This window comes from Copadichromis virginalis, linkage group LG7 (assembly GCF_057382275.1).
Source record: "Copadichromis virginalis isolate Kocher_CV1m ecotype Utaka linkage group LG7, C_Virginalis_male_GT1.1, whole genome shotgun sequence".
Lineage (NCBI taxonomy): Eukaryota > Metazoa > Chordata > Actinopteri > Cichliformes > Cichlidae > Copadichromis > Copadichromis virginalis.
This window is the reverse complement of record NC_140624.1, coordinates 49,598,236-49,622,891: the sequence shown is the minus strand read 5'-3', so window position 1 is coordinate 49,622,891 and position 24,656 is coordinate 49,598,236. Positions and strand designations below refer to the sequence as shown.

At 45.9% G+C, this 24,656-nt stretch overlaps 1 protein-coding gene across 2 annotated transcripts; it reads left to right on the top strand.

Moving 5' to 3' along the window:
* Nucleotides 1–2,581: 2,581 nt before the first annotated feature.
* smad7 (SMAD family member 7) lies at nucleotides 2,582–18,751 on the top strand. Of its 2 annotated transcripts, XM_085463916.1 has the most exons (4): nucleotides 2,583–4,105; nucleotides 4,956–5,009; nucleotides 8,210–8,281; nucleotides 18,047–18,751. In XM_085463916.1, the coding sequence occupies exons 1-4, from the start codon at nucleotides 3,640–3,642 to the stop codon at nucleotides 18,583–18,585; spliced, it is 1,131 nt and encodes a 376-aa protein (XP_085320042.1). In that variant the 5' UTR covers nucleotides 2,583–3,639; the 3' UTR covers nucleotides 18,586–18,751. The 2 variants fall into 2 exon arrangements, with proteins under 2 accessions (XP_085320043.1, XP_085320042.1); XM_085463917.1 differs by lacking the exon at nucleotides 8,210–8,281 and having other exon boundaries at nucleotides 2,582–4,105.
* The last annotated feature ends 5,905 nt before the right edge of the window (nucleotides 18,752–24,656 follow it).

The following is a 24,656-nucleotide window of genomic DNA, read 5'->3' as shown; positions in this document are numbered from 1 at the left end:
GCCAGACAGGCTGGTCTGAGTATTTCAGAAACTGATGATCTACTGGGAATTTCATTGGAAATTTCAAGAGAAAATAACAAATGAGCAACAGGATAATGGGCAAACTAATTAAACTCATAGGAAGGCAACAGTGACTCAAATAAGCAGAAGTATGCATAAGTTATGCAGAAGAGTATCTCTGGAATCACAAAGCTTCGAATTTTGAAGCAGATGGGTTAGAGCAGCAGAAGACCACACCGGCTGCCACTCCTGTAGGCCAAGAACAGGAAACTGAGCCTACAGTTCACATGGAGTCACTGTACAAATCACCTTACACTGGTTTGTTGAACAAGTCAGCGAGTTCACTGTACTCAGATGGCCTCCACAAACACCAAATCTCAATCCAATAGAGCAGCTTTGGGATGTGGTTTCACATCGTGGATGTGCAGCCAACAAGTCTGCAGCAACTGTGTGATGCTATCATATCAGTATAAACCAAACTCCTAGAGGAATATTGCCAGCATCTTGTTGAATCTGTTGTACGAAGAATAAAAACAGTTCTGAAAGCAAAAAGGAGTCCAAAGTGGTTCTATCAGTATGTACAGAGTCCAGTGAGTGCATGTCGTTTTAATGGCTGTACTGTCATACTGTCAAAATCCAATAAAAAAGACCTTGACCTGCTAGTTGGGTGGGGGTGGGGGGGTAGGTTCCACAAATATAGTGTTCGCAACACCAAATTACAGGACTCCACCAAGCATGTAAATACACCATCAGTATTTACTTCAGTTATTGTCATGTCAGGTGTGGTTTAAAAATACATGAAAACGTTATCACGCAGGGAGGGAAAAAATATTAATGAATCCTTGTCCTGCACCTTATTGCAGACAGACTGAATCCAGACTGAAATGGAAACTGGTTAGATAAAATTGGCTACTTCCTGGAGTCTGGGGAATAGTCAGTAACACACACAAAAGGAAGGGCAGGGAGAAGTGGAGAGGGGGAGAGGGGAGGGAACAACGTGCGTCTGCAGCGACTTCCACAATACCTCTGACAGACCCTTTCCCCTGACTGATTGCTTCCAGACTTCTTTAACAACAAAAAAAGAGGCGCAGTCCCCTGTGTTGTTTGGGCTGTTGAGTCTCCTCCTGCTCGGCGCCAGTGGGTGATCCTGGGACAATGCGGGTAGCCCGACCCCCATCCATCGACCACAATGCACACCTCTGCCCCCCCAGCCCCGCACATCTCTGCAATCATCATTATCAGACACCCCTCCCATCTGCCCCCGGGAGCACCCCTGTCACCTCCTCTGGACTTGTCTCTGTGGAGGTAAACACATTAAGCCATGTAGGTGACACACACACACACACATACATGCATATTATTCATGCGCACATTGCAAAGGGTTTGGTACATGCTAGGAGATCCTATCTGAGGGCCTCGGACACTTTGGGTTCAAAGTGCGAATCATTTATTTATTTGAATAAAAAGTGAGTTTATTGAGAGAACAGATCATGTATATGTGCGTATAGAGATAAATAAGCTGTCACACTTAAATGACGTTGTTTGTGTTTTGTCTCTTCAGCGACACACAATACGGCAAAACAGATCGAAACGGTAAGAATCAAACCGTTGCGCCTGTCATAATAAATATGGATTCGGCCGATAATAAAGACAGCAGTCATGTGGGCACATCCCATCTGTTGTCAGGCAAGTCGGGAAAGTGATGGGCAAGAGCGCTGGGTGAATAAAAGAGGGTGGAAACCGCCGTGTTGATGATTAAAAGGCAGAAAACTGGTGATGCTCGTCCCACCTGGAAACCAAACGTCCAGAGGGCGGCAGCAGCGCGCTCCCGTCTGACTTGGGACATACTGGCCTCTCTCTCTCGCTCTCTCTCTCGCTCTCTCTCTCTCCTTGTGTTAAGTCTTTCAGGCACATTTTTTATACGTTAAAAAAAATCCCTAATCCGAACCAGCTCCATCTACGACCCGACATATCCGGTGAGTGGTTGAAGTGTCGCCCTTGGGACTATCCCACGCAGCCCCCTCCCAAGCCAAACCATCCTGAGTAATCATGATGACAAATGCACAAATGTTATATTACCAGAAGAAAAAGGTGGAAATCAGAGTGTTTCTAGCTTAAATGACACACACGCACACATCAGCAACAGAGCTGCTTTAATATGAAGCCAGTGTTAGTAAAGCTGAGATAACAGAGCTATTAGACGTGGTTGGAGCTCGAAAAGGACATTTGAGTTTACAATCATCAAGTAAACTTAAAAAAAACGTTTATATGACACTAAGGGGCCAAATTTACGTCACTATCGCTCTGTCAATTATTCAGCATTAAACAGTGACGAGAGAAATTTCTTGTAAGACTTTATATCATGTCACAGTTTCTCAACTTTACCCTTCTGGCAACTTTTTGCCCCCAAACTTTCCTCCTTTCAAAGGTTGTGTGTGTGTGTGTGTGTGTGTGTGTGTGTGTGTGTGTGTGTGTGTGTGTGTGTGTGTGTGTGTGTGAGTGCGCCGCAGGCTCTGCTTGATCTGTTGTTTGCGCAACACACAATCACATTTCTTTTAAGCGACAGGGTGTCTAGACACACACGTGACCGGGCGCGTCAATGCGCACTGGAGACTGGAGACGGAGCAAGGGCACCCAAACCATCCGCCTCATTTACAGACAGCCTCATACTCCCCCTCGAGATCGCAGTCGGCGGCTCGCTCTCTCTTCCACGGAAACTTCGCGTGAGATACGAGCTTGGGATTATTTTAACGCTCAGAAAAAAAAGAAAAAGGTTCGCCTGTGTGTTGAAACAGGTCGAAACGCTCGGCTGCTGGACGAGTGTTCTCTCTCTCTCCGGGCTTTAGAAACGCAACTCAACTTGGGTGAGAGATTCAGACCTGGATTTTTGCTCCCTGGCTCATCTCAACCCGGGCAGACCACATCCTCTGCAGACGATTGGCATATTTGGACGATAGCGGATAAACAAACAAATAAATAAATAAAGCCTCCGCATGCCCGGTGGAGAACCGCACTCTGTGCAGTTTGGATCACGGATTTTTGTGGATTAATGCTCTTGAAGACACGGCAGCGAGCTTCGGTTTTCATGGGATAATTGCAATAACATTTTAGGCTTAATTAGGCCCCACGTTCTGTAATTTCCATTAAAGCTACTGCGAACTGGCAGAAAGCTTTTTTCGTTCTTTTTTTCTAAGGCAGTGTTTATTTGCTGAAAAAGCTGCCTGGAGAATTTTTAAGGGGTCAGCTCACTGCTCTGGGTTGCACATCACCAAGTGAAAATTGTAACACATTTAGGCTCCGCGCAGCAGGGTTGCTCCCCCATTCGCTTTAACGATCACATTCTGCTAGGTTTTCGTCATCAGACACAAGTCTTAAATTCCCGAAGGTGATGGTGACTTATCCCCGGAGGAAAAGTTAACTGTCCCGTGAACCCTGTCTGCTTTTTTTGGTGATCTGGTTTGCAGAAGACGGCGAAAGAGACTGGCGTATGCTACAGATTTCCTCTGCTTGTCCAGACCACAGTTTTTCCACCGTCTTTTCTCAGGCTGCTTATCACCGCCTGGACTCGGATCCCGGAATCTTCATGATTTGCGGACACAATGCTCGTTTTTTAGCCGGGAAACCCTCTTTTCGTCCCGCATGTTTAGGACCAAACGATCGGGGCTCGTCCGGCGACTCTGGAGGAGCCGTGCGCCCGTGGAGGGCGACGGGGAAACGGATAGAGGGACGCATGGCTCCGGGGGCTGCTGCATGGGCAAAACGACAAAGGTGGCCAAGTCCAACGCAGGGTCGGAGGCTGAATTGAAGGCGTTGACCCACTCGATACTGAAAAAGATCAAAGAGAAACAATTGGAGGTGCTTTTGCAGGCAGTGGAGTCCAAAGGGGGTGCCCGCAGCCCCTGCTTGCTCCTGTCCAGCAAAGTGGACGCCAAAGTGGGTCAACAGTCTTACTCTCTCCCCATGCTGCTCTACAAAGTGTTCAGGTGGCCGGACCTCAGGCATTCCTCGGAGTTGAAGAGGCTGTCTTGCTGTGAATCCTACGGGAAAATCAACCCAGAGCTTGTTTGCTGCAATCCCCACCACATGAGCAGGCTCTGTGAACTCGGTGAGTTGGATTTTTATGAAAATAGACACGTTTGTTTATTTATCTGTTTATTGGCAGCAAGTATTTTGAATTCTCTGGCCTTATTTCAGAGCAAGTTCAAGTTCAGTTGCTGTGACATCATGTCAGAATTACCTAAAGAGCTAATTAGCCTAATTCAAATGACATCACCTCTGTTGGCACAGTTGTGTTGAGTTTCCATAAGGTCAAACTAGCGTGCTGAGACACCCCCCCCCCAACACCTTCCCATCTTTTCGGAAGTGTGGCGCCATTAAATCCGAGTTTGGCATGTCATTTGACTAAAATAATAATTGATTGATTGGCCGTGTTGTAAAAACGGTAACATGTATCCTAACGTATCCAAACATAAAGAACATGCTTTATTTTATTTTTGGCACTTCAAATATGCGCTTTCCAAACAACAACAAAGCCTTTCTGCTATTTAAACCTTTCATAGATGGCATTTCCGAAGTGCACAGGGCTTTACAGTCTTCCAGTCTTTCCACGGTGAAGTTTTTCCAGGGTCTCTGTGTGTATGGGCGTGCACGCGCTCGCTCGATTGAGTGCGCGCGTTTGCTTGGCGTCCCGGGCCAAAAGAGGCCCGTATCTCAGTTTGTCCTAGACGCTGATAGTGGCCCTTCTGGCGCCAGGCGGCCCCCCCCCCTGTTTATCTGCCTGCCAATGAAAGGCAATAGCCGCCCAGCCGGCCTCTCAGCCTGCCTCTCCAGGCGGAGCTGACAGACACAAATCTTTCCCCCCTGAAAAATGACAAATCTTATCATAAAGTTTCGATCTCTCCCTCCCTTGTTTTCCCTTTTTTTTCCTCATGTACTCATTTTTTTTCTCCATACAGAGTCTCCTCCTCCACCATATTCCCGCTATCCCATGGACTATCTTAAACCACCAGGTGAGCTTGCTATTCATGCATAAATATATGCATTCATGTTATTGCCAGAAGCGCATTTGTTTTTGCATAACATTTCCATCTAAAAGGCTATGTTGCATTTATGAATGTTTGTGTTGTATGTGCCTCTCCAGTGCGTGTGTGTGTGTAGGAAATGGCTCCATGTTATGTTGTGATTTATGATAGCAGTGGAGTGGCACGTCTGGCTGACTGGCTAGCCATTTCCAGCATGGCTGACAGCCAGGGCAAGGCAGTACAAAGTTGAGACACCAGCTATAGACTGACTGACTGGCACATCACCGGGGGCAGCCTGTGTGTTCCTGTGTGTGTGTGTGTGTGTGTGTGCGGCTAAAGGGGGGGGGGGGGGGGGTTGTTTGTGTGTTCGTCTATCTCTTGTGAATCGCAGCGCAGGGAGAAACAGACAGACAGCGGCGTCTCTGGAGCCAGCCAGTCTTTATCAGCTGAATTAATCAACAGAATGAGGGTGAGGGCTTGTGTGTCTCTAGTGTGTGTCTGTGTGTGTATAGCTGGGGGTGTCACTGTCCCCATTTCCCGGTTTGATGTCTTGCAGAACAGAAGAGAGGCTTTGTTGTAATTTCTTCCACATCTAAAGCGTAACTGTTGCAACCGTGTTAATTGTGCACTTCGCTCCACACATGGCTTCTGCTGTCATTCTCTTCCTCTGTTCAGGAAAGTGGCATCAAGTTATGTCAAACAAGGCAAAGTCAGTTTTCAGTGTGTTAAACTTCACACTGTAGCTAGAATAGTGTGAGATCTACATAATTTCCCATCCCGTCCTCTGTGTTTTGTGTTGTTTTTTTGCTCGTTTGCTCATCATCTTGCTGTCTACAAGTGCAGGAGTTAAACAATGACCAGTTAGGCGACCAGCCAGCCAGTTAGTCAGGAGAAGAGGAGAAAGTGGCTTTGAGTGAGTGGAAACAATAGGAAGTCATTGCAGCTGCAGCTGCGGTTCTTCAAAGCCCCCCTCCTCCTTCCCTCCGTCTTTGTCATCACCTCTTTAGCAGTGATGTTGTCCTTAAAGAGCGTTTTTCAAAAAGTTAAATATAAGTAGGGTTGATCTAAAGTGTTGGAAAGAAAAAAACAAAACAAAACAAAAAAGCCGCAGCTCAGTCCTCAGTGCTTAACACTCAGCTGATGTGAAGTCTGCCCTGTGGAGTTGCAGTGGCGTCTCCGTACGAGTTCAGTTGGAGACTTTACCCTGATGAAAGGAAACAAGAATGTAAATAGGAAAAGAAGGCTGGATACACACAAAGGAAATGATTATACAACTCATACCAGCCTGAATGGGAATTAAATCCCCCCCCCCCCCCCCCCCCCCCCCAAAAAAAAAAAAACAGAAAAGAAAAACCCACAGAAAGTGTGTGCGTGCAAGCAGATGTGTCAGTTTCACGCCTCTGCGGAGCGTACCTGCTGCTCTCTTTCCTCGTTCGGTTGCGTTAAGCCCGCGTAGCTGCGGTTGTGGTTACTTGGAGACGACCCGTGTCTGTCTGCGCGTCTCCTTATTGGCAGAGTAGGTGAAAGAAGTATTAATAAAACACTGCAGCGTGGTGGAGAGTGCACACACACACTTGTATGCACACGGGACAAATAAGCTTATCATGCAAAAAAGTAAAAACAAAAAAAAGCCAGGGGTTTTTCCCTACCGCCTCAGGGAACTGTCAGTCATCAGCTGGTTCATGTATCTGGACGTTATTACAGTTTTCTGTAGAATTCTCTGTGTGTTTGGTTTGTCTGAGGATGTGGTAAATCCTCATGACATTCAGAGAAATCTGCATGGAGGGCGAGTGGACGTTGCTAAATAATTTGCACGGAGCGGAAGGGCCATGAATTTTATGATGATGGTTTTATGATTCCAGCAAGCAGGAAGTGGGTGGGTGGGTTGGGGGGGGGGGGGGGGGGGTATGCGTGTCATGGTGCCTGCCCACTCCAGCAGTGGCGGTCAATATGAAAGTAGGCCAGACATAAAACGCTACCTTGTTTCAGCTCTGGGGAATATAAATCACACACTGTTTAGTTCCTTCTCTCTGATGCCCCCCCACCTCAGCCCTGTGGTCAGCTGTGAACTGTTGCCCGGGAGACCAGGGCAAGGCCATTGGCAGCCGGTGAAAGCGAGGCAGGCTCGGGTTATGCCCGTGCATCTCGTTACCGTGACCGCAGCAGCATGGGCTGCGTTTGGACGGGCCGGGGTGGGAAGGGAGCAGTGAAACCGCTCTGGTTGGCTCTCTGTCAGCTGCTTTCAGCAGAAACACAATAGCGTTCCTTGCCATACGTGGATTACTTCTGTAGGTGCAAATAAATATAACGCCTTTTGGCGCCTTGTTGAGCAGTCAGAGCGGGTGCTTTGGAGTTGGGAAAACTTCACTGACCTTACACTTCAGTGAGAGTGGCGCTGACCACCGCTCCATACTGTGGTGGTGAGCATTGTTGACGCAAAAGGAATATATCATTAATAAATCCCAAGCTACCAGCAGCAGTCTGCATTGGTCCTAGCCCTCTCCCAGCACATGCTGTGGTTTTGTTGAAGCTCCATTCAGGTGTCGTGTTGAAACTAGTCTACATTACAAGTCTTAGTGGGAGTTTAGCATTCAAATGCAAAGCGAAGGAGAGAGCGGGTCTAGTTTTCTCTCTATTGCGCGCATCTGCTGGTTCACCATGAAGAACATTTAGAATAAGCAACTTTTTTTGAGCCTTTTTTGAGCCCACTAAATGATTTCGAGGCTTGTTTTTGCATCTTTGACAGCTCTGTTTGCTTTTCGGCGTGAAGACTCCGATGTCGGTTTGACATTCAGATCTTTTACACAAGCCCGGTCTACTCAGACCCAGAGCGGTCGTGTAATGTTGGGTTATTGAGCGGGGTTTATCGTGCCCAGATTGAACCCTCCGCTCAGTCGTTAGCAGAAAGAATACACCTCTTTTCGGATCAGCAGCTCGTCTGTGCAGGGGAAGCCGGGCTAACGTTCCTCCTGAAGCAGTGGATTATGGGGGATTATCAGGGGTGTGAGAAGCGCTCCGCTGTAAGTCTCCTGTGCGTATGTGTGAGGGTGCGAGCTTCGTCGTCAGCATCTTCATTAGGCATTGATTTCACCAGAGTGATTGACGGCCTCGCAGCTGCTGCTGTGCTGTCTCCTCTCACTGCCATGTAAATGCACACACACTGATTCAAACTCTTCTTTCTCCATTAGATTCTCCAGACTCTGGACCTTCATCCAGTGAAACTGGAGGAACGACTTACTCGGCCCCTGTGGGGCTTTCAGGTAAATATTCCTACTATTACCCATTTTTCTGCTCTTTTTCTCCCAATCCATTCCACTTATGTCTTCCTTTTCCTCTTCTATTGATTCTTCCCAACAACCACACGTATTCCCTCCATACTTGCGATGATGGAGGCGGTGATTGTGGGGGCCCCTGCTTCCCCTCTGTAATAAAAAAAGCCGTTGAAGGAGGGCGGCGTATTTCTCCCACATCCACATAAATTCCTCCCTCCTGGCTCTTTGAACAACGCTCCACTCTTCTCCTTTTCCTTCCCCGTTCCCTCTCATCCCCTTTCCGTGTTGTGTTGTAATGGAAGACAAACACGCTCAAGCGTTGTTTGGAGAAGAATATGTTCTGTGTGTGTGGTATTGAGGGAGGAAAAATGTGAGCAAAAAAAGCTGGCTTCGACAGACATGAGTGTTTGTTTGGGTGTGTTTGCGCGTACAGGGGACGTATTTGTTAGATCCTCCTCCGGGCTCTGTGGGGATAAGAGTGAGACACAGGCGTCTTTCTTTCTTCAACCTCCCTGGCAGGATGTATTTCGAGCTTCTTCGGCATTTCCCGCATAATCTCCCTCTGGCAGCGCCGCCTTCCCTGCCCGTTGCCCCCCATCCGCAGGCTCCAGACTAAGATGGGTGTTCGCGAGAGAGAAAGAGTTTGTTCGCCGCTTGCCTTGAGATTGCTCTGTGCTTTTCTCTGCTTTCCTTGGCCTCAGATGGTTCTCATTACCGGGCCTTTAAAGCCTGTTTTATGTCAGTTGGTGTTCGCTGCCCATTCCAGCCCCCTCCTTTGTTTAGTGGTGGGGTTAGCCTGCTTGTCTGCCTGTGTGTGTGTTAGAGGAACAGAGAACCTAAAAATCAGTCTCTACTCTCCTCCGCCTCCTCTGCCAGACCATCAGATGGACACTAAAGTAGGCCCAGTGTGCATTAACTAAAGACACATTTTAGGCCCAGTTCAAGCGGTGAAACCCAAGAAGTGGAGTCTTAACAGGCCTCCTCGTACTCCCCTCCCTTTCTTTTTCCCCTCCCTCAGTGAAGTATACATGCCACCCCTCCTCCTACCCCTGTTTTCTTTCCTGGCGAGGGTGACATGGCAGCGTTTCAGTGAATGTGTCTCCTCAGTAAAAAGCATTAGAAAAGGCCAGGCGGGGTGGCTCCAGTGCTCTGCCCTCATGATTTCCCTGGCAAGCCAAGAAAAAAAATGGCTAATCCATTCGTCCTCTCACTCCCTCCCTTCCTTCATTCCCTGCTTCCCTCTTTGCTCCCTCCCTCTGGGGCTCTGACAAAAGAAACATGGCTCTCCCAGAGGCCCGCTGCTGACCTTCTAATTCACTCACTCTGCCCTTTTTATGTTCTTCTCCAGACATATTTACAGAGAGGGAGAGGAGGGCGGCTCTCAGGGAAGGAGAGTGGGAAAGACTTGGGAGTGAGCAAGAGCTGTGCCACTTCTTCTCTGCTTTGGCGTTATAATGCAGTAATTAAGTGTTCGTTGTCTGTAGGAGAAGGCTCAAGCTGTAGATCTAATGCGCAACTGCACCTGAGGCGAGAGCACAAGCTTGACCAAAGGACATCAGAGTCGGGAAAGAGGAGGCTCTTTCTCTGCAGGAAAAGCCATCCAGGCAGGAAGGAGTTAAGTGAGCTGTGACAGCGACAAGCGCAAATGCAAACTAGGCTGCCTGCCAGGCTACCAGCTCCAAAGCTCCTCTCGCTGGCTCACGTCATCAGCTTGAAACAGAGTAGAGAGGAGGGAAAAGAAGAGGAGGAGGGGTCGATGGCTGGAGGCCTGGAGCTGGGTGTCGGGGTGCTGATCTCTGTTTGAGCTGGGAGTGAGGGCTTGGATCAGGGGTTTGGATTGAACCAAGAACAGAAGACAGAGATCAAAAAGAGAGATTTTGAAATGGAGAGCAGGCCAGGGTTAAGAGGGTGCTGGACTCTGAGTTATGAATCTGTAGGGTGTTAAGTAACTCGTTAAAAGCCATATAGTGCATTCAGTTGAGTTTATGAGCAGATCAGGTAGCATTCACATTGCCAATCATTCATTTTGTTAAGTTTAAAGTGGCTTGCAATATGTTGTTGGTTGTGAGTTTTTGGATTCGTGACTTGTGAATTTGAAGATATGGAAGTCCGGATCAGACATTAACTGTCGGCTTTCTGCACTTTATTGTTAAAGCCTTCTTTAAAGTCAAGTTACCGGCCACCACTGTTGATGTTCCCACTCTCTGGGATGTATAGTGTTGTTTGTGTGTCGGTGGCATGCCTGTTGGTGCCATTGGGGACTGACCCGGAGTGCCTATGTGTAACAGGATCCTGTCTTGCTGTGGTGACATGTACGCATGCACACACGCACACACATACAGTTTTTCACACATACACACAGGCGGGCAGATAGAATGACTTGGTGTGAGCCCTGGCGCATGGCCGACTGTCACACAGGCGCTTCCTCCCAGTGCAGGTTAAATTTAGGTCCAGTTGTATTCTTATACCACCAACCAGTCACCTCACTCGACAGACAGTCGGCCAGCCCTGTAGTCAGTCAATTAGTCATCCAGTGAATCGGCTGGAGGTTTAACCTTCATCAGAGATTAAATTTAGTCCTGGCACCTTGGCTCATTAAATCAAACTAGTTCTGCTGTCATGCTGAAGGTCCCAGAGAAACGGCCCATTTTTGGTGCAAACCGAGGGCGAGATAAGGCCTGTATGTTTGGTATGAAGTATTAAATACCTAAGACGGCATCTTACTTTTTTTTTTTTTTTGCAAAAGAACCTCCAGCAATTAGGAGCTCAGCTCAGAAACAGAGCACCCTCAGTCTCCCTCAGCATTCCTGCCTTGTTTGGGTTAGCAGGGAGAGGAAAGGGCTGCGCAGGATATGACCTCATGTCTTTGAGGAAAAGGCGAGCGGACAGGGAGGCAGCTGAGGCCTCATCTTGACGGAAAACAAACAGTGGAGTGCACCGAAGGAGGGAGAGAGAGAGAGAGAGTAACTGAAAATTTGTTTTCCTTAAACCATGAGAGAAACGCGTGTGGCACCCATTACGGTAGAGCGAATTCGCACTTTTCTGACCGTAACAGGGTTTCTGTTTTGGTTGTACCTTCATTCCTTTTTGGTTAGATCTTCTTCTTCTTTTAAATTTCTCCTTTGCCTGAACAGTAAGAGGAAGGAATGGAGAGGGAAAGAAGATGGCGGCTTTGGGTGGAGAGGCAGAGAGAGAGGTGGCCGGCTCCTCGCTCTCTTCTCTGTAATTTTGGAGGCTGTGCGTTAGCCAACGAGTTGAGCCGAGCAGAGCTGGGCCGCCCCGTGCCGGGCCAGGATCTCTCATTACTCCCCACTTCCTCTCCTTGCGCGGCAGCCAAACCGCCTCTTGGCAAGGGACTTAATTTTGGTTTTGGCTGTCCTCTGTTCCCCACCCTGTGTCATTATGCTGCACAAATCGAAAAAACAGCGCACACAGACAGCAGAGGATAGAGAGGTGCGGGGTGGGGGGTGGAAAGAGAAGGGGAAGAAGAGGAAAGCGTGTCTAGTTTTTGCGAAGCTTCACACGCTCCCTGTCCTCTCGCAGCATCGCTTGCAGTTGAAAACATTTACCTACCTTTGCTGAGCCCGTTGATTGAAAAGAGGCCCATGCAGATTTGGCCATGAGCCAAAGCTGGAGGGAAGCCCAGAACAAGATGAACATTGTTTTGGTTTGCAGTCACTCTGTGGAAGTGGATTTTGACATTACCTCAATGTATGAAGATATGAATGAAGGAGGGAGGCGAGGGAAAGAAAGAGAGAGGCAGAGCGTGCGAAGTGGAAAGAGGAAGGAAGGGATAGAAGCCGTCTTTAACTGGATAAAAACAGGAATGGAAATAAGTGGAGACACATGCCTGTAAACCTGCGTGTGTGTGTGTGTGTGTGTGTGTGTGTGTGTGTGTGTGAAATTTCTAGTGTGACACAAAGTACTGCCGTCTCCACCCTCCCGCCTGCTCATTCATGTAGTCGGTTTGTCTTTTGTGTACTCAGAGTGGAGGGGTGTGTATTTGTCTCTCCCTCTCGCTCTGCCTCTCTTCATCTTGGTGACAGGCCCAAACCCCGTCGGTAGCCACATCTCTATCCTGAGCACTGGCACAACCACCCTCACCCACACACACAAAAGCGCACGCACATGCATGCTCGCTCGCAGACGCGTAGAGGTGTATGACGATTAATAACAGAGTAAGAATGCAACAAAAACCTCTGATCACATGCAACTGGCTCTGCTAGCTGTTTAGTTCCCACGGTGTGTTTTTTGGTTTTTCTGTGCCACAACAATGCAGGTTATTGTCTGTCCATCTGTCTGTGTCTGTGTGTATAAATGGCTCCTGAGATACAGATCCTGCGGGTAATCTCTCGACCTGTGCGTTTGCAAAAAGTGAGCCGATGACATCACTGCAGTCTGCCTGGCACCTTGTAGCCAACTAGCTGGTGTTTATTTGTCCTGTCACCCTGGGAAATCTGGGCTGCAGGGAGTGGCTGTGTGTGTGTGTTGGGGTCAGCTTGATGAAGTGTTGGAATAATAACTCAGCAGGAGCAGGGAGGAGGTGTAACACGGAAACAAGGGTGTCCTTGAGTGGAAAAAAGTATTGTGCTGCAATTTAGTGATAATGTGGATCCAGATGGAAGCCGCCGGCCGCCCCGTTTCATTACGAAACGGCCCTGTGTTTTGTCACAAGCCGCGGAGAACACCACGCCTGAGCGACTTCAAGACATGCGGATCGTGTAATTACGGCAGGAACGTCCACTCAAGAGAAAATTATACCATAGATGGAGACATTTGGGGGGGGGGGGACATGCAACATTTCTTCTCCTTATCTCTCTCCCCCCTCCGTTGTGGCTGGATGGTTCATGTTAGAGATGGCGTGTCTGCAACTCATTCTCTCTATCTGTGTTTCTGCAAGGAGTCAGATCTGGTGATAGCGAAACCGTGCCACTCCCCTTGGTGGTTTTCCTGCCATCGGGGCTTATTTATGTTTCCTGAGCTAGGGGGCGGGGAGTAAGACTTTGCATCGTACCCAACCTGCCACTCTGAAGCACCACTTCCTCTGTCTGCTACTAAACCCACCGCCTTTCAGTTGTCTTCTTTTCTTTCTTTCTTTTTCTCCTACTCTGCCTTTTGGTGCATCATTTCTTCTTCTTCACTCTCAATTTGCAAATGGTGGCATTCGACAGACACAATGGGACACTTAAAGCAGTAAAAGTAGTTTCACTGCTTGATGCACGGTGAAGATGGCCGTATTACTCATTTTTGCACATTTGCACCCCCCCCCATGCCACTTCTATAAATGGCTTATATCACTTGACGTAGCATCGGTGTGGACTTACCAAGAACTGTCAAGATGCATTGTGGGTAATGCAGGTGACTTGCAGGATTTTCATTTTCTCATCTTCTTTCGCGTTCTTTGTTTTTAGCTTGAGTTTGTATTCTTTGAAGAAACAGTGCAATTGAGTTGATAAATAACATAATTTAGCCCAAGTTAATGGCTTTTTTTTTGTTAATGGCTGCATGCTCTGCTGCACAACAAGTAATCAATCACAAACAAGTGTAGACTTGGTCGTTGTCTTTCAGCACTTGAGAAACACCAGCCAGACTGTATACTGTCTATAATCTGTGGTCTGTGCTAATGTGAGACAACGGTAACACGCAGAACAGCTGACATTTCTGTCGGGGGGGGGGGTTCCATCTCGCTGCAGGGCAACCTGCTAGTGACAAATAAAAGCTGTTTCATTTCATTCTTGCGGTGAAAAAAGTGAGCTGATCAGCCAGTAGTAGTTGTGAGAAGGCGGAAAGTTTGCTGTTGATTACACTAAAATCAATGAGACTACATTTCTTTGTGAATACAGAGTGAGAAATGCCAGGCTTTCAGGCGCACACACACACAAACACACAGGGTTGAGCATATACGTCATGGCAGAGAGAGCAAAAGGAATGCCTCAAGGTTGACCCTTGACCTCTGGGATAGACTTTCCCCCTGCTTGAGAGAGGGTGTTGACTTGGAAAATAAGGCACCGTGAAGGGCCCTTTCCCCCACCCCAGTGGTGTTGTATCCTTTATGTCTTCCTCATTCCTGTTTTCAGCTGCACTCTGTGTGTGTGTGATGACGACAGGGTCATTACACGTCTGAGTTGAGACAAGCACAAACACACACACACACACACATAGCTCTCAGGGATCGATGCGAGACGGTTCTCAGGAGCCTCCTCACTATTTGCAGATGTTGAAAGTATAGTTCAGAACAGAAGGTTGGAGGGTTTTTTGTGTGTGTGTCCATGATGGCGTTAATGTGTAATTCTGTGACAGTGCTGACTTCTATGAATAGAAACAACTTGGTGTGTGTGTGTGTGTGTGTGTGTGTGTGTGTGTGTGTGTGGAGTCAGACAGAGGTAATGATTAACCTTTGCAGACTGTGTAAGAGAAGCACCTAGTCTGCCACCCCCACTCCACCCCTCCTCCCTTCAAACTCAGTCCAAATGTCTCAGCTAGCGTGGCGTCCGCTCTTTAAGCCTGGGGACCATTAAAAACCACAGGGGAGCTAACACCCTGACCATTTGCCAAATCTGCTATTATGTGCTAAAAATGCTGCTCTGCATGGGATGTTTATTTAACAACATGTATTTATAATTTCCTCATATGCTGCAGCGGACTTATCTCCAAGCTGATGGTGCATTAAATACCAAAAATGAAGAAAAAAAATACAGCTAGAAATATGCTGATTTGCTCATAACCAGTAGTCACGTTAGCCCATACATCCTGCAGCATCATTTTGGCATTCTTCTTAGTAAACTAGCATGAAAACTGTTTTTCTATTTGGGGATAGAGGGGTGGGGGGTTACATGTGGACCCCATGGGACAGAGCAGCAGACAGGGGCAGAACATAAAGGGCTGGGGTGACAGATGGCCTGAGGGTTGCTAGCTAGCCAGCTTATCTCCAGTGATGGAGTAGCCTGAAAGGACAGGGTGCAGACGAGCAGGTGGGGGTAGGCCGGGGCTAAGACTTGGACGGGCAGACGGATGCACAGACGAGAGAATAAGACAGCCTTCGGAGCATTTCAGAGACCGTATCTGATGGAAACACGCTAGGACAGGCGCTCTGACAGCACAGCTTCGCACGCACCTACACCAGACGCACCTGAAATAGTGTCAGACGGTAACGCGAGGAGGCAGACTGGCAGACACCTCGCAAAAAATGTGTTAAAAATTGAAATCAGTTTAAATTGAGTCTCACCTCACGCTCAAAGCGCATCGATATGGGGGCCCACAGATAAAGAGTGTGTCTTTCACCTCTATTAATATATGTGTATGTGTCTGTTCATTTAATGTTCATCAGTATGAGGTGTAAGCTCATCTGCTGTCAGGACAACCTGCGAACATACTCTTCCTGAGGCGGCACCCTAAGGATCTTGGCTGGTTTCGGCTCTGCTGCTTTGGTGAACAGTGAAAGTTGGTGTTTGTTTACCTGCGAGGGCCATTTGAGCTGGATTATGAGTGGCATGCACTGTTTATTAGAGCTTGGATCAGGCCTTAACTTAACTGTCCAGCACGACGGCACTTGTAGTGTTCTTTTAAAAATACAGTGGTGCAGCTTTAAGCTATAAAAGGATTTGAATCCTACTTTCCGTGCTGCTTTGCTACCTGGCCTGTCTATTATAAGTTCCCTTTCCGTTTGTCTGCCTTGCGTACGTTTTATCCTTTCATCTCTTTTCTCCTCTGCGGTTCTCGCTTACCTGCAGTCTGAGCGAGCTTCTGAGAGGGGAGGATGACTAGGGAGATGGGGGAAGGAGAGGGTGGGGGTGAAAAGCAGTTAATGTAGTCCTGAATAGCAGGGTGTTTTCAGGCTGCAATGACAGGCTCAGACAGGCAGCCGCTCTAATGACCTCTGACGCCAGGCCCTGTCTCTCTCAGCAATAACAAACACACAAGGGCCCCACAGGTGAGCTCTGCCAGCAGGCCCGCTGTCAGCTGTTAAGAAAGTCCAGTCCACTCGGTCCTCTTTGCCCATCAGCCCCTGTACGTGCAAGACTGTGTGACACCGGCCTGAGATACAGATGACACTTTCTGTCTCTTATCTCAAAGATGAACCTTTCGTTTCCTCCAGTTTGGCCTGAGGTAGAGAGCTAGGTACTTAGTTTCCCCCAGCACCCCACGAGGATGGATTTACGATAAACTCCCCGAGGCTCGGCTCAGACCAACTTCAAAGAGCTCAGCCGCTCTTGTTTTATGGAAGGCATGCTCCTTTTTTTTTTGGTGCTCCCTTCTCTCTCCTCCTGTTTCTGTCTCTTCCCCCGGTGTTGTCTTTGTCTCCCCCTTTTTTTTTTTTTTTCTCCTCTAATGAAGGCTAATGACAGGCTGGGGTAAGTCGGCTTGGGCCAGCACAGATCCTGCCACATTAATGTTGCAGTTTTTCTCAGACGGGACCTTCCAAATTACCGGTTACATTCACAGCCGCTGCCAGATTAAAGAAAGAGGGGGGGTGGCTGTGGAGTTGAATGGGAAGGATGGTTGCCACTGAGAGGGGCTCTGTCCATTTTTTTCATATCTGTTTCCCTTTGCAAACAGTTTTTTAACCTTTGCATGTCTCATTTTGTAAATGTGTGTGTGTGTGTGTGTGTGTGTGTGTGTGTGTGAGGAAGACGGAAAGTATAAAAGATGGCCGAACAATTAGATAGAAGTTGAGGCGATTATACGATGACCCCCCCCCAAAAGGCGCAGGAGGCTCCTAAAAAAACCACGAGAGGAAGCAAAGTTGCAAAAGTAACAGTCAAAATATGTGAAAAGCCTTCCCTCCCCTGCCCACCCCCTCTTTCTTTTCCTCTCGCCCTCTCTTCTCTGTCTCCCTCTATTTCCCTTGCGCCTGACTGGCTCGCACTCTTCTCTCTGGGAGTAGCTGGGAGCCAGATTTCTGTGGAATAGAGATATGAAGGGTTGGGAGGGTGGCGAGGGGGCGCGAGGCATGGCGCAGGAGGCACTCTAAAGGGTGGTGGAGGGGGGGAGTTTGGAAACTGGAGCGTGGCCAACGCTACACTTTTTTTTACGCTCAAGAGAAACTTTAGACTGCAGAGGCCTAGCTTGTCAACGATTCAGACAACTGGGAGGTTTTTGAGAGTTAACAGCCCGCCTTGCTCGTCAGCTAAACACGGTTTTAGCTCAGGTTAATCTCCGTCACGCATAAATTCGAAGACGGTTTCCTATCATTTCCTCCAGTGGGGGGAAGCTCGTTGCCATCGAGAGAGAGACGGGGAGACGATCGGACAGTCGGTTGACGTCAGCACATTGTTGGCCACGCCGCAACAAAAATACAGCGAGCCAGACAGAAGATAAGCATTTAATGCCTAGATAAATATTGTACTGCGTGTGGACGCTTGCCTGCCAGTGTCTCAGAGTTGCTTTTCTTGTCTGAAGTCCAGGAATTCCAACATGGTTTTCCTGTGTGGCAGAAATCGAGGATGACAGTTTAGCTTTGGCTCTTGACAAAAGCAAATTCCCCATTTCCCAAACAAGGAATGAGGAAGAAACTGTTCTGAAGTAGTAACGTTTTAATACGTTTTGGGAGTGTTTTTCCTCGACATAGTTGACTTTTTCTTCACCTCTTGATCTACTTTTACTAGCTGGCATGTTTATAAAACACTGTTCTTTTCTGGTTTTATGTCTCTTTACTCTCCTCTCCTTTCGAGTATTTTATTGCCTAATGTTTCAGTGTCATTGTGTTTTCTCGAATCTAACCCTCTCCTTCTCTTGACTCTTTTCTCCTTTCAGATTCCCTGGCATTGCAGGAGTCTGGCGAGCGGGCCCACTGGTGCGTGGTGGCATACTGGGAGGAGAAGACTCGTGTCGGGCGCCTCTACTCGGTCCAGGAACCCTCTCTGGACATCTTCTATGATCTACCTCAGGGGAACGGCTTCTGCCTGGGCCAGCTCTGCTCCGAAAACAAGTCCCCGCTGGTGCAGATGGTGCGGGCCAAGATCGGCTATGGTATCCAGCTGACGCGCGAGCCGGACGGGGTGTGGGTCTACAACCGCAGCTGCTATCCCATCTTCATTAAGTCGGCCACACTGGATAACCCGGACTCGCGCACGCTACTGGTGCACAAGGTGTTCCCTGGATTTTCCATTAAAGCTTTTGACTATGACAAGGCCGGCAGCTTGCAGAGGCCCAACGATCACGAGTTCACGCAGCAGCCTCGCACAGGCTTCACAGTGCAGATAAGCTTTGTGAAAGGCTGGGGACAGTGCTACACCAGACAGTTCATCAGTAGTTGCCCATGCTGGCTGGAAGTCATCTTTAACACCCGATAGCAGCAGCAGCAGCAGCCTTCCCCCTCTTCTTCAACAGCCCTCACAAACGGACTACACCCACGTTCCTTGTTTTTTGTTTTTTTTTTCCCTTCTCTCCACGGGAAAAAAAAAAGGATTTAAAAGAAGAAGAAAGTCTAAAATTCTGACGGGACTTTTGTTTAATAAATGACTAGGATTTAATTAAAGAAGCGAAAAAAATGTATTTTATGTTATATATAAATATATTATTAATTGTAAATATGAAGACGTTTTATATGCATCATTATTTATGTATTGTGCAATGTGTTGATGAGAAAAAAAATAAGATGCACTTTGCTTAATATAAATGCAAAACAAAGAAATGCCAAAATAATAATAAAAAAACAAATACAAATAATATTTCTTGTCCGGTCTTACTTTGGAGTTGTGGTGGTCTCATTCATTCATCCATGTTTCCTTTCAGTGCATAATTCAAATAAGATTATTTGAATGGATCCACATGTCAATTCTTTAAAACCCATCTAATTTGATTCGGTCTTCATTACACCCAAAGTCAACAGTGGCTTAACTTTATATTACTGAGGGACTTTGATGTTGTGCCACGGATCTTAAAAGCATTTCCCTCCCCAGACGAAATGAGTCAGACAGTGACAGAGCCATAGCTCACTGTCCGTGCTCCAACGGGCTCATTATGCCTTTTAAAATTGTCTGTTTTTCCTGCGTTATTTGGGGGATGAATGTCCCTCTTCCTCTCTGTCATTAAGAAACTGATGACATCACAGCCAGGAAGCCCTAATGACAAACTTCAGGAACCAATAAAGTCAACAGAGGGTCCGGTTTCCTGGAGGCGCAACTTTATTTAAAGGGCTGATAAAAACAAAAAGAATGCAGCATTAAAACAATCGCAGAAGAATTTGGTGCCACACCTAAGGAAATTAAAACTTTACTGGAAGATTACAACTTCACTTAGACATCTCCAGATATCAGAGGGGTGTATCGAGCATGCACTTGGAGATGTTGGCACATTAACAGCCTATTTCTCAAAACATGGCAAACCAAAACAGATTTCCTTCTAACAAACACGTATATGCGTGAGGCATGAGTGTGTGTCTGTCTGGGTCCCGTCCTGTTGCTAGTCAGATGGGTGTCTGTGAAGAGGATTACTACTGTAAGCCTGCTTTACCCACACACACACTGTTTCAAAGACCTACATTCACAAGACCCACTTTCCACGCCATCCAATCCCCTCTAACCACCCCATCCTGCACTCTGCTAAAGAACACATGGCATTTCATAGAGAATACCAGAGACAAAAATCATATTTACTGATAGCAACTTTGCAGTGGAGACAGAAAGATGTCTGTATGTTTTTCTTCATGTCCTCCTTATTTGATGAAACCCTTTAGAAGTGTCTGAAATATCAGACCTTTCAAATAGATCTTGTCCAGCATAATTAGTGGGGAATTTATGTGCTTATATGTTTCTTATTGCTGCATTTTGCTTGTCTATTTGAACCTTTAAAAAAGAAAAAGACTGAAAAATGCAAATTTTTTGCTAGTGATATACTACACCATAAGACTAAGAATCACAAACATAAAGCCACATTGAAAAAGATATATCAGCAAGTGATTGTGGCTGAAACACAAGGATGGATGCATATTTATATTCTTTCTTATTAAAGACTGTGCTCAACACCTACACAACTTTATATCTTCGTATCTCCTTCAAAACCCACAAAGAAACCTTCACACAGAGACAGTCACTTAAATCAAAATCTATTTCCACATGATGGGACCCTTAAATCTCATGGCTATCTGTGTGTGTGTTGTGTGTGTCCTTCGAAACAATAATCCCCAACCCTGCTAATACAGCTAAAGCGGCTCGGAGCTGTGTGTGGTTGTGTGTCCTTATATCCATGACCCATGACTTCTCCAGACAGGGTGACCCCGATTCAATAATTCCATTAAAAGTATTGCAGTTTTCTCCAGAATCTCTCGTCAGCATGTACACGTACACAGCTAAAGTAAGCTGTTTGTGTGAATCGCTTCTAGGAAAAACACGAGTGCTTTAGTTCCACAGTATTTGACTCAGTATGTTTAAATGAGTCTGTTTTAGGAAAAAACAGCAAAAACGCTGCCTTCAACATCTTCTAAGGAAAGAATATTCAGCCAAATAAATACAATAATAAAGACTTTTTTCTAGCTCTTTTTGAGAATGAGGTGTTGTATTATAAATTAGTGGAATTGGTGAAGCGGTGCCCCTAGTGGTATGATGCAGTAAATGGCAGCTAATCCCAGTTGAGCAAACGAGTAGCATTTATTGATAAAAATTTGGCGTTAATATACAATATACCTTTTGACTGTCAAATGACAGTTATGCTACTGTGAAACTGTCAGTGGTTAATGCTAGCTGAAGTAAGTCCGAAGTGAACTAAGAAACAGCCGGTCACGCCTTGTACCAATTTATTTACCTTTAGCACATCAAAATGTGGTGTAGCAAACGTTTTAAAAAACCGCCCGTTGTGTTAGCTTACTAGTTTGCCATTAGCCAAATTTCCAGGGTTAAGCTCCTTAGACTTCCAATGGTATAAATAACATCAAATATCATGTTTTAGCTAGACTAACTGTTTGCTATGGCTGGATACTTCTGTAAACAAAGTTCCCCAAAGTCACCATGGGACAAGACTATCACCTGGATACTGACCACTTAAGCTCCAGCCACAAGAAGAAGTGGCTATCAGCATCAGGTAAGCAGCGTTGGGAATGGCATGTTACTGCCATTAAATATTTTGGTAATGCAGAAATGTACCACATTATTATACTGAGTTCAGTAATCCCATTGCAGTTATGGCATTTCTTATGTTACTTAAGTTCTTCAGATATCTGCCAGATGGGTGGATAGAAATAATAATAATAATGATAAAAATTTAAAAAGTCAAGCATGTCTATTTCTTCCTGTGCACTTCCACTACAATGAGCTAATTTCAGGAAGGAGGAAGTTGGTAGAGTGGTCTATAACTTTTGAGGAGTGTCGATATGGACTTTGCTTTTATTTCCATTGCACCAAAGAACAAGAGCCTAGTGTTAAAGTGCAAACTGCATTAGGACAGAAACAATACTCCTAGCACAATGTCTGTGCTTTGCAAGTGCCTGCACACACAGCAAAGAACCCTGAGTGTATGCCAACCCCAGCCCAGGAGCCAGACACTGAACTTCAATAGGTAACACAGGTAGCCTGTAGTAACGTAGCCTCCATTTCTATCCGTACATGTTTGCACAGTAGAATTACAGTGGCAGTAACTCTGAAGTTTCTTTGGACTGGTTTTTCAATTTAGCTTTGTGTTTATATTTAAACACTAAAAGGAAACTTGTGTGTGTGTGTGTGTGTGTGTGTGTGTGTGTGTGTGTGTGTGTGTGTTCGTTCATTAGGATGGGCATTGGTGTCACTGTGTGGGACTGAATGGACTGTGGGTTTTTATTGTTAACAAGTAATTAACTTACAAAGCTTCTGAATAAAACAACAGTAATGTAATGACTAGGGTAACAAATTAGTTTGTCCAGAGAGTACTCTTAAGTAACATAATGTATCAACAATCAACAATTAATGCAGTATTTTGTGTAACAACGTAACACCGCAGGTGAGTAAAAAACATAGTCTCTCGCCCCCCCCCCCCCCCCCCCCCCCCCAAATGGCTTTATTGGTGCTTTATTCTGCTTTTTGAACATCTTGTAAACTCTGCTGGGGGAATTTTGCATTTAAGGCTTGCTGGCAGGATGAAAAGAAAAGGAGAGAAAGAAGGTTTTCTGTCTTTCTTCTCTTCACTCATTTCTAGAAATGAGTGAAATCCAGAATTTTTTCACTTAATGCATCATATTTTAAAGGTGTAGCACCTGCAGAGATTCCCTATTTTGCAGGAGCACCTGTGTGATGGTGAACTGTGAGTATAAAAAAATGAAATAAAACGAAATCTAAAAATACAAAATAATTCTTTCACATGAAATTAAAATGTCACAAGGAAAAAAGGTACTTACTGAATGGCTCTGGCCCTGCTGTGCCCCTGATTCACTGCTCATACCTAAACAAACCAATAGTCATGCATCAACCAAATCTCTTAAACACACGTACTGCAGGCCAATTCCCATAGAGTAAAGTAAAAACCATCCAGAGCGTCACAAGTGGTGTTGGGACAATTTATACAGTGTTGTATTAGAAAAACAAAGTTCAGACATTGGTGACCTTGGTTACAGCCATGGTGGCAAGTTATAATATTTTTCTATCAGGGTCACTTCACTATCTCAACCAATAGTACCTCTATTCTTCTGGATTCTCGCCACCTTTGGCAGTGTCTTTCTTCTATTGCTATTGAACCACTGGGTTAGCAGCTAATTCAGTCAGTATCCATATTTGTGACATGTGCTATATGTGGGCCTCCTGTCCTTCAGTTTTTTTCTGTCCTTGTGCATGTATTACTTCGTCTACCTGCTTCTCAACAGCTGAGTGAATCCCATTGATCTGGGTGATTTATAGCTTGAAGTTCTGCTCTGTCACAAAGGCGATAGTTGTTGCAAGCTGAAGCTTGTAAATTAGTTTTTGTTTTTTTTTAATTGAAGCTGCCTCCTCACTCACCAGGGTTGCAGGTCCAATAGTTGTTTATTGCTTAAGAAGGTTCCTAACTGACCTGGAAGTAGCTTCATAATGACAGCTGGCCAATTCAAATTAAAATACCAAGTGCTTCCTTTATAACCTCCTTTAGTGTAGGACACGCAATGGATACTCCTTGTAAAAGGAGGTGAGATAATACCGCTCTGTATTTCACAACTGCCATTTAAAGAAAATCAACATAACTGACAGGTGGTGATAATCACTTGCATGGTAATGTTTCTATTTCTTGCCACAATCCCTTCATATGTTTTAAACCTTCATCTACAGGCTTGTAAAACCCACGAGTGAACTATGAACTGTATGCTGCTGTAATAAAATTAGTTTATTATGAAGCAATTACCTTACCTAACATATATATATATATATATATATATATATATATATATATATATATATATATATATATATATATATATATATATATACCTATATCAACGTTGTTTATCATGGTTCAGTTTGCATTAGTTGTGCCCTCAGTTTAACTATTGCTATTTTGCTAGTGTTTAGGATTAATATAAATTCTGTTCATTTTTGCCACAAAGCTTTAATTAATTGGCAGTTACACTGGATCGCCAGTCGTTCTGTTTCATGTGAGCCAAGTCAACAAAATCCACTGTTACATTATAAAGTAAACCGAGCACCACATTTATCTTTTCCCTTATACATTCTTTGTTGCATCTTTCCTTGACCTCATGACATTTCCTGCTGAGGTCAAGGTGTAGCGATTAGGAGAAGACCTCAGGAAGAGAAATCAATAAAACCCTGAAATTACATGGTGCATTTGTGTCACCGTGGAGGACAATCTGAAAGGAGCACTTCCAACACGCTGAAAATAATGCGCCCCTGGTTGGCGCTTCCATAGGTGGGGTTAGGGGTGGCTGCATTGTTCTGTTGCAGGTGTGTGACTATACCCTGACCTTTTTGTGTCAAGGATTATTTTTCAAATCAGAGTCTAGCACTCAATCATATGCAGACATCCTCTGGATTGTTAAGCCAATTATTTCTTGAATATGAGTCATGTGACACCGTATAAATGCTGGTGTGCAGTATTTATGGATGAATAGTTCCTGCATGCTTTGTCCTTGCATTTGCCTGGCGTGTGTCGCATGCTATTTGCTCACCTCTGCCTGTGTTTGTGCTCGTGTGTATATGCTGTCATATATTTGTGCACATGTGCCTGCTTGTGGGGGAGAAGCACAAAGCCCAGTGCCAGTCTTATCTTCCCTGGTGGGGAGATAAGACAGCCTGTGCCCCAAGGGGGGCCCAGGGCTTGGGATTGGGGGTGACGGAGGTGGTGGGGCGTGCACAGTTTAGCCATGTTTACATGCTGGGAGTTCAATAGGGGGTTTAAAGAAGATGACAGTCAGTTCTGGCTTTCATATGCTGCTTTAACCCCAGTATGGCCGCCCTCTTGTCTTTCCTGACCTGCA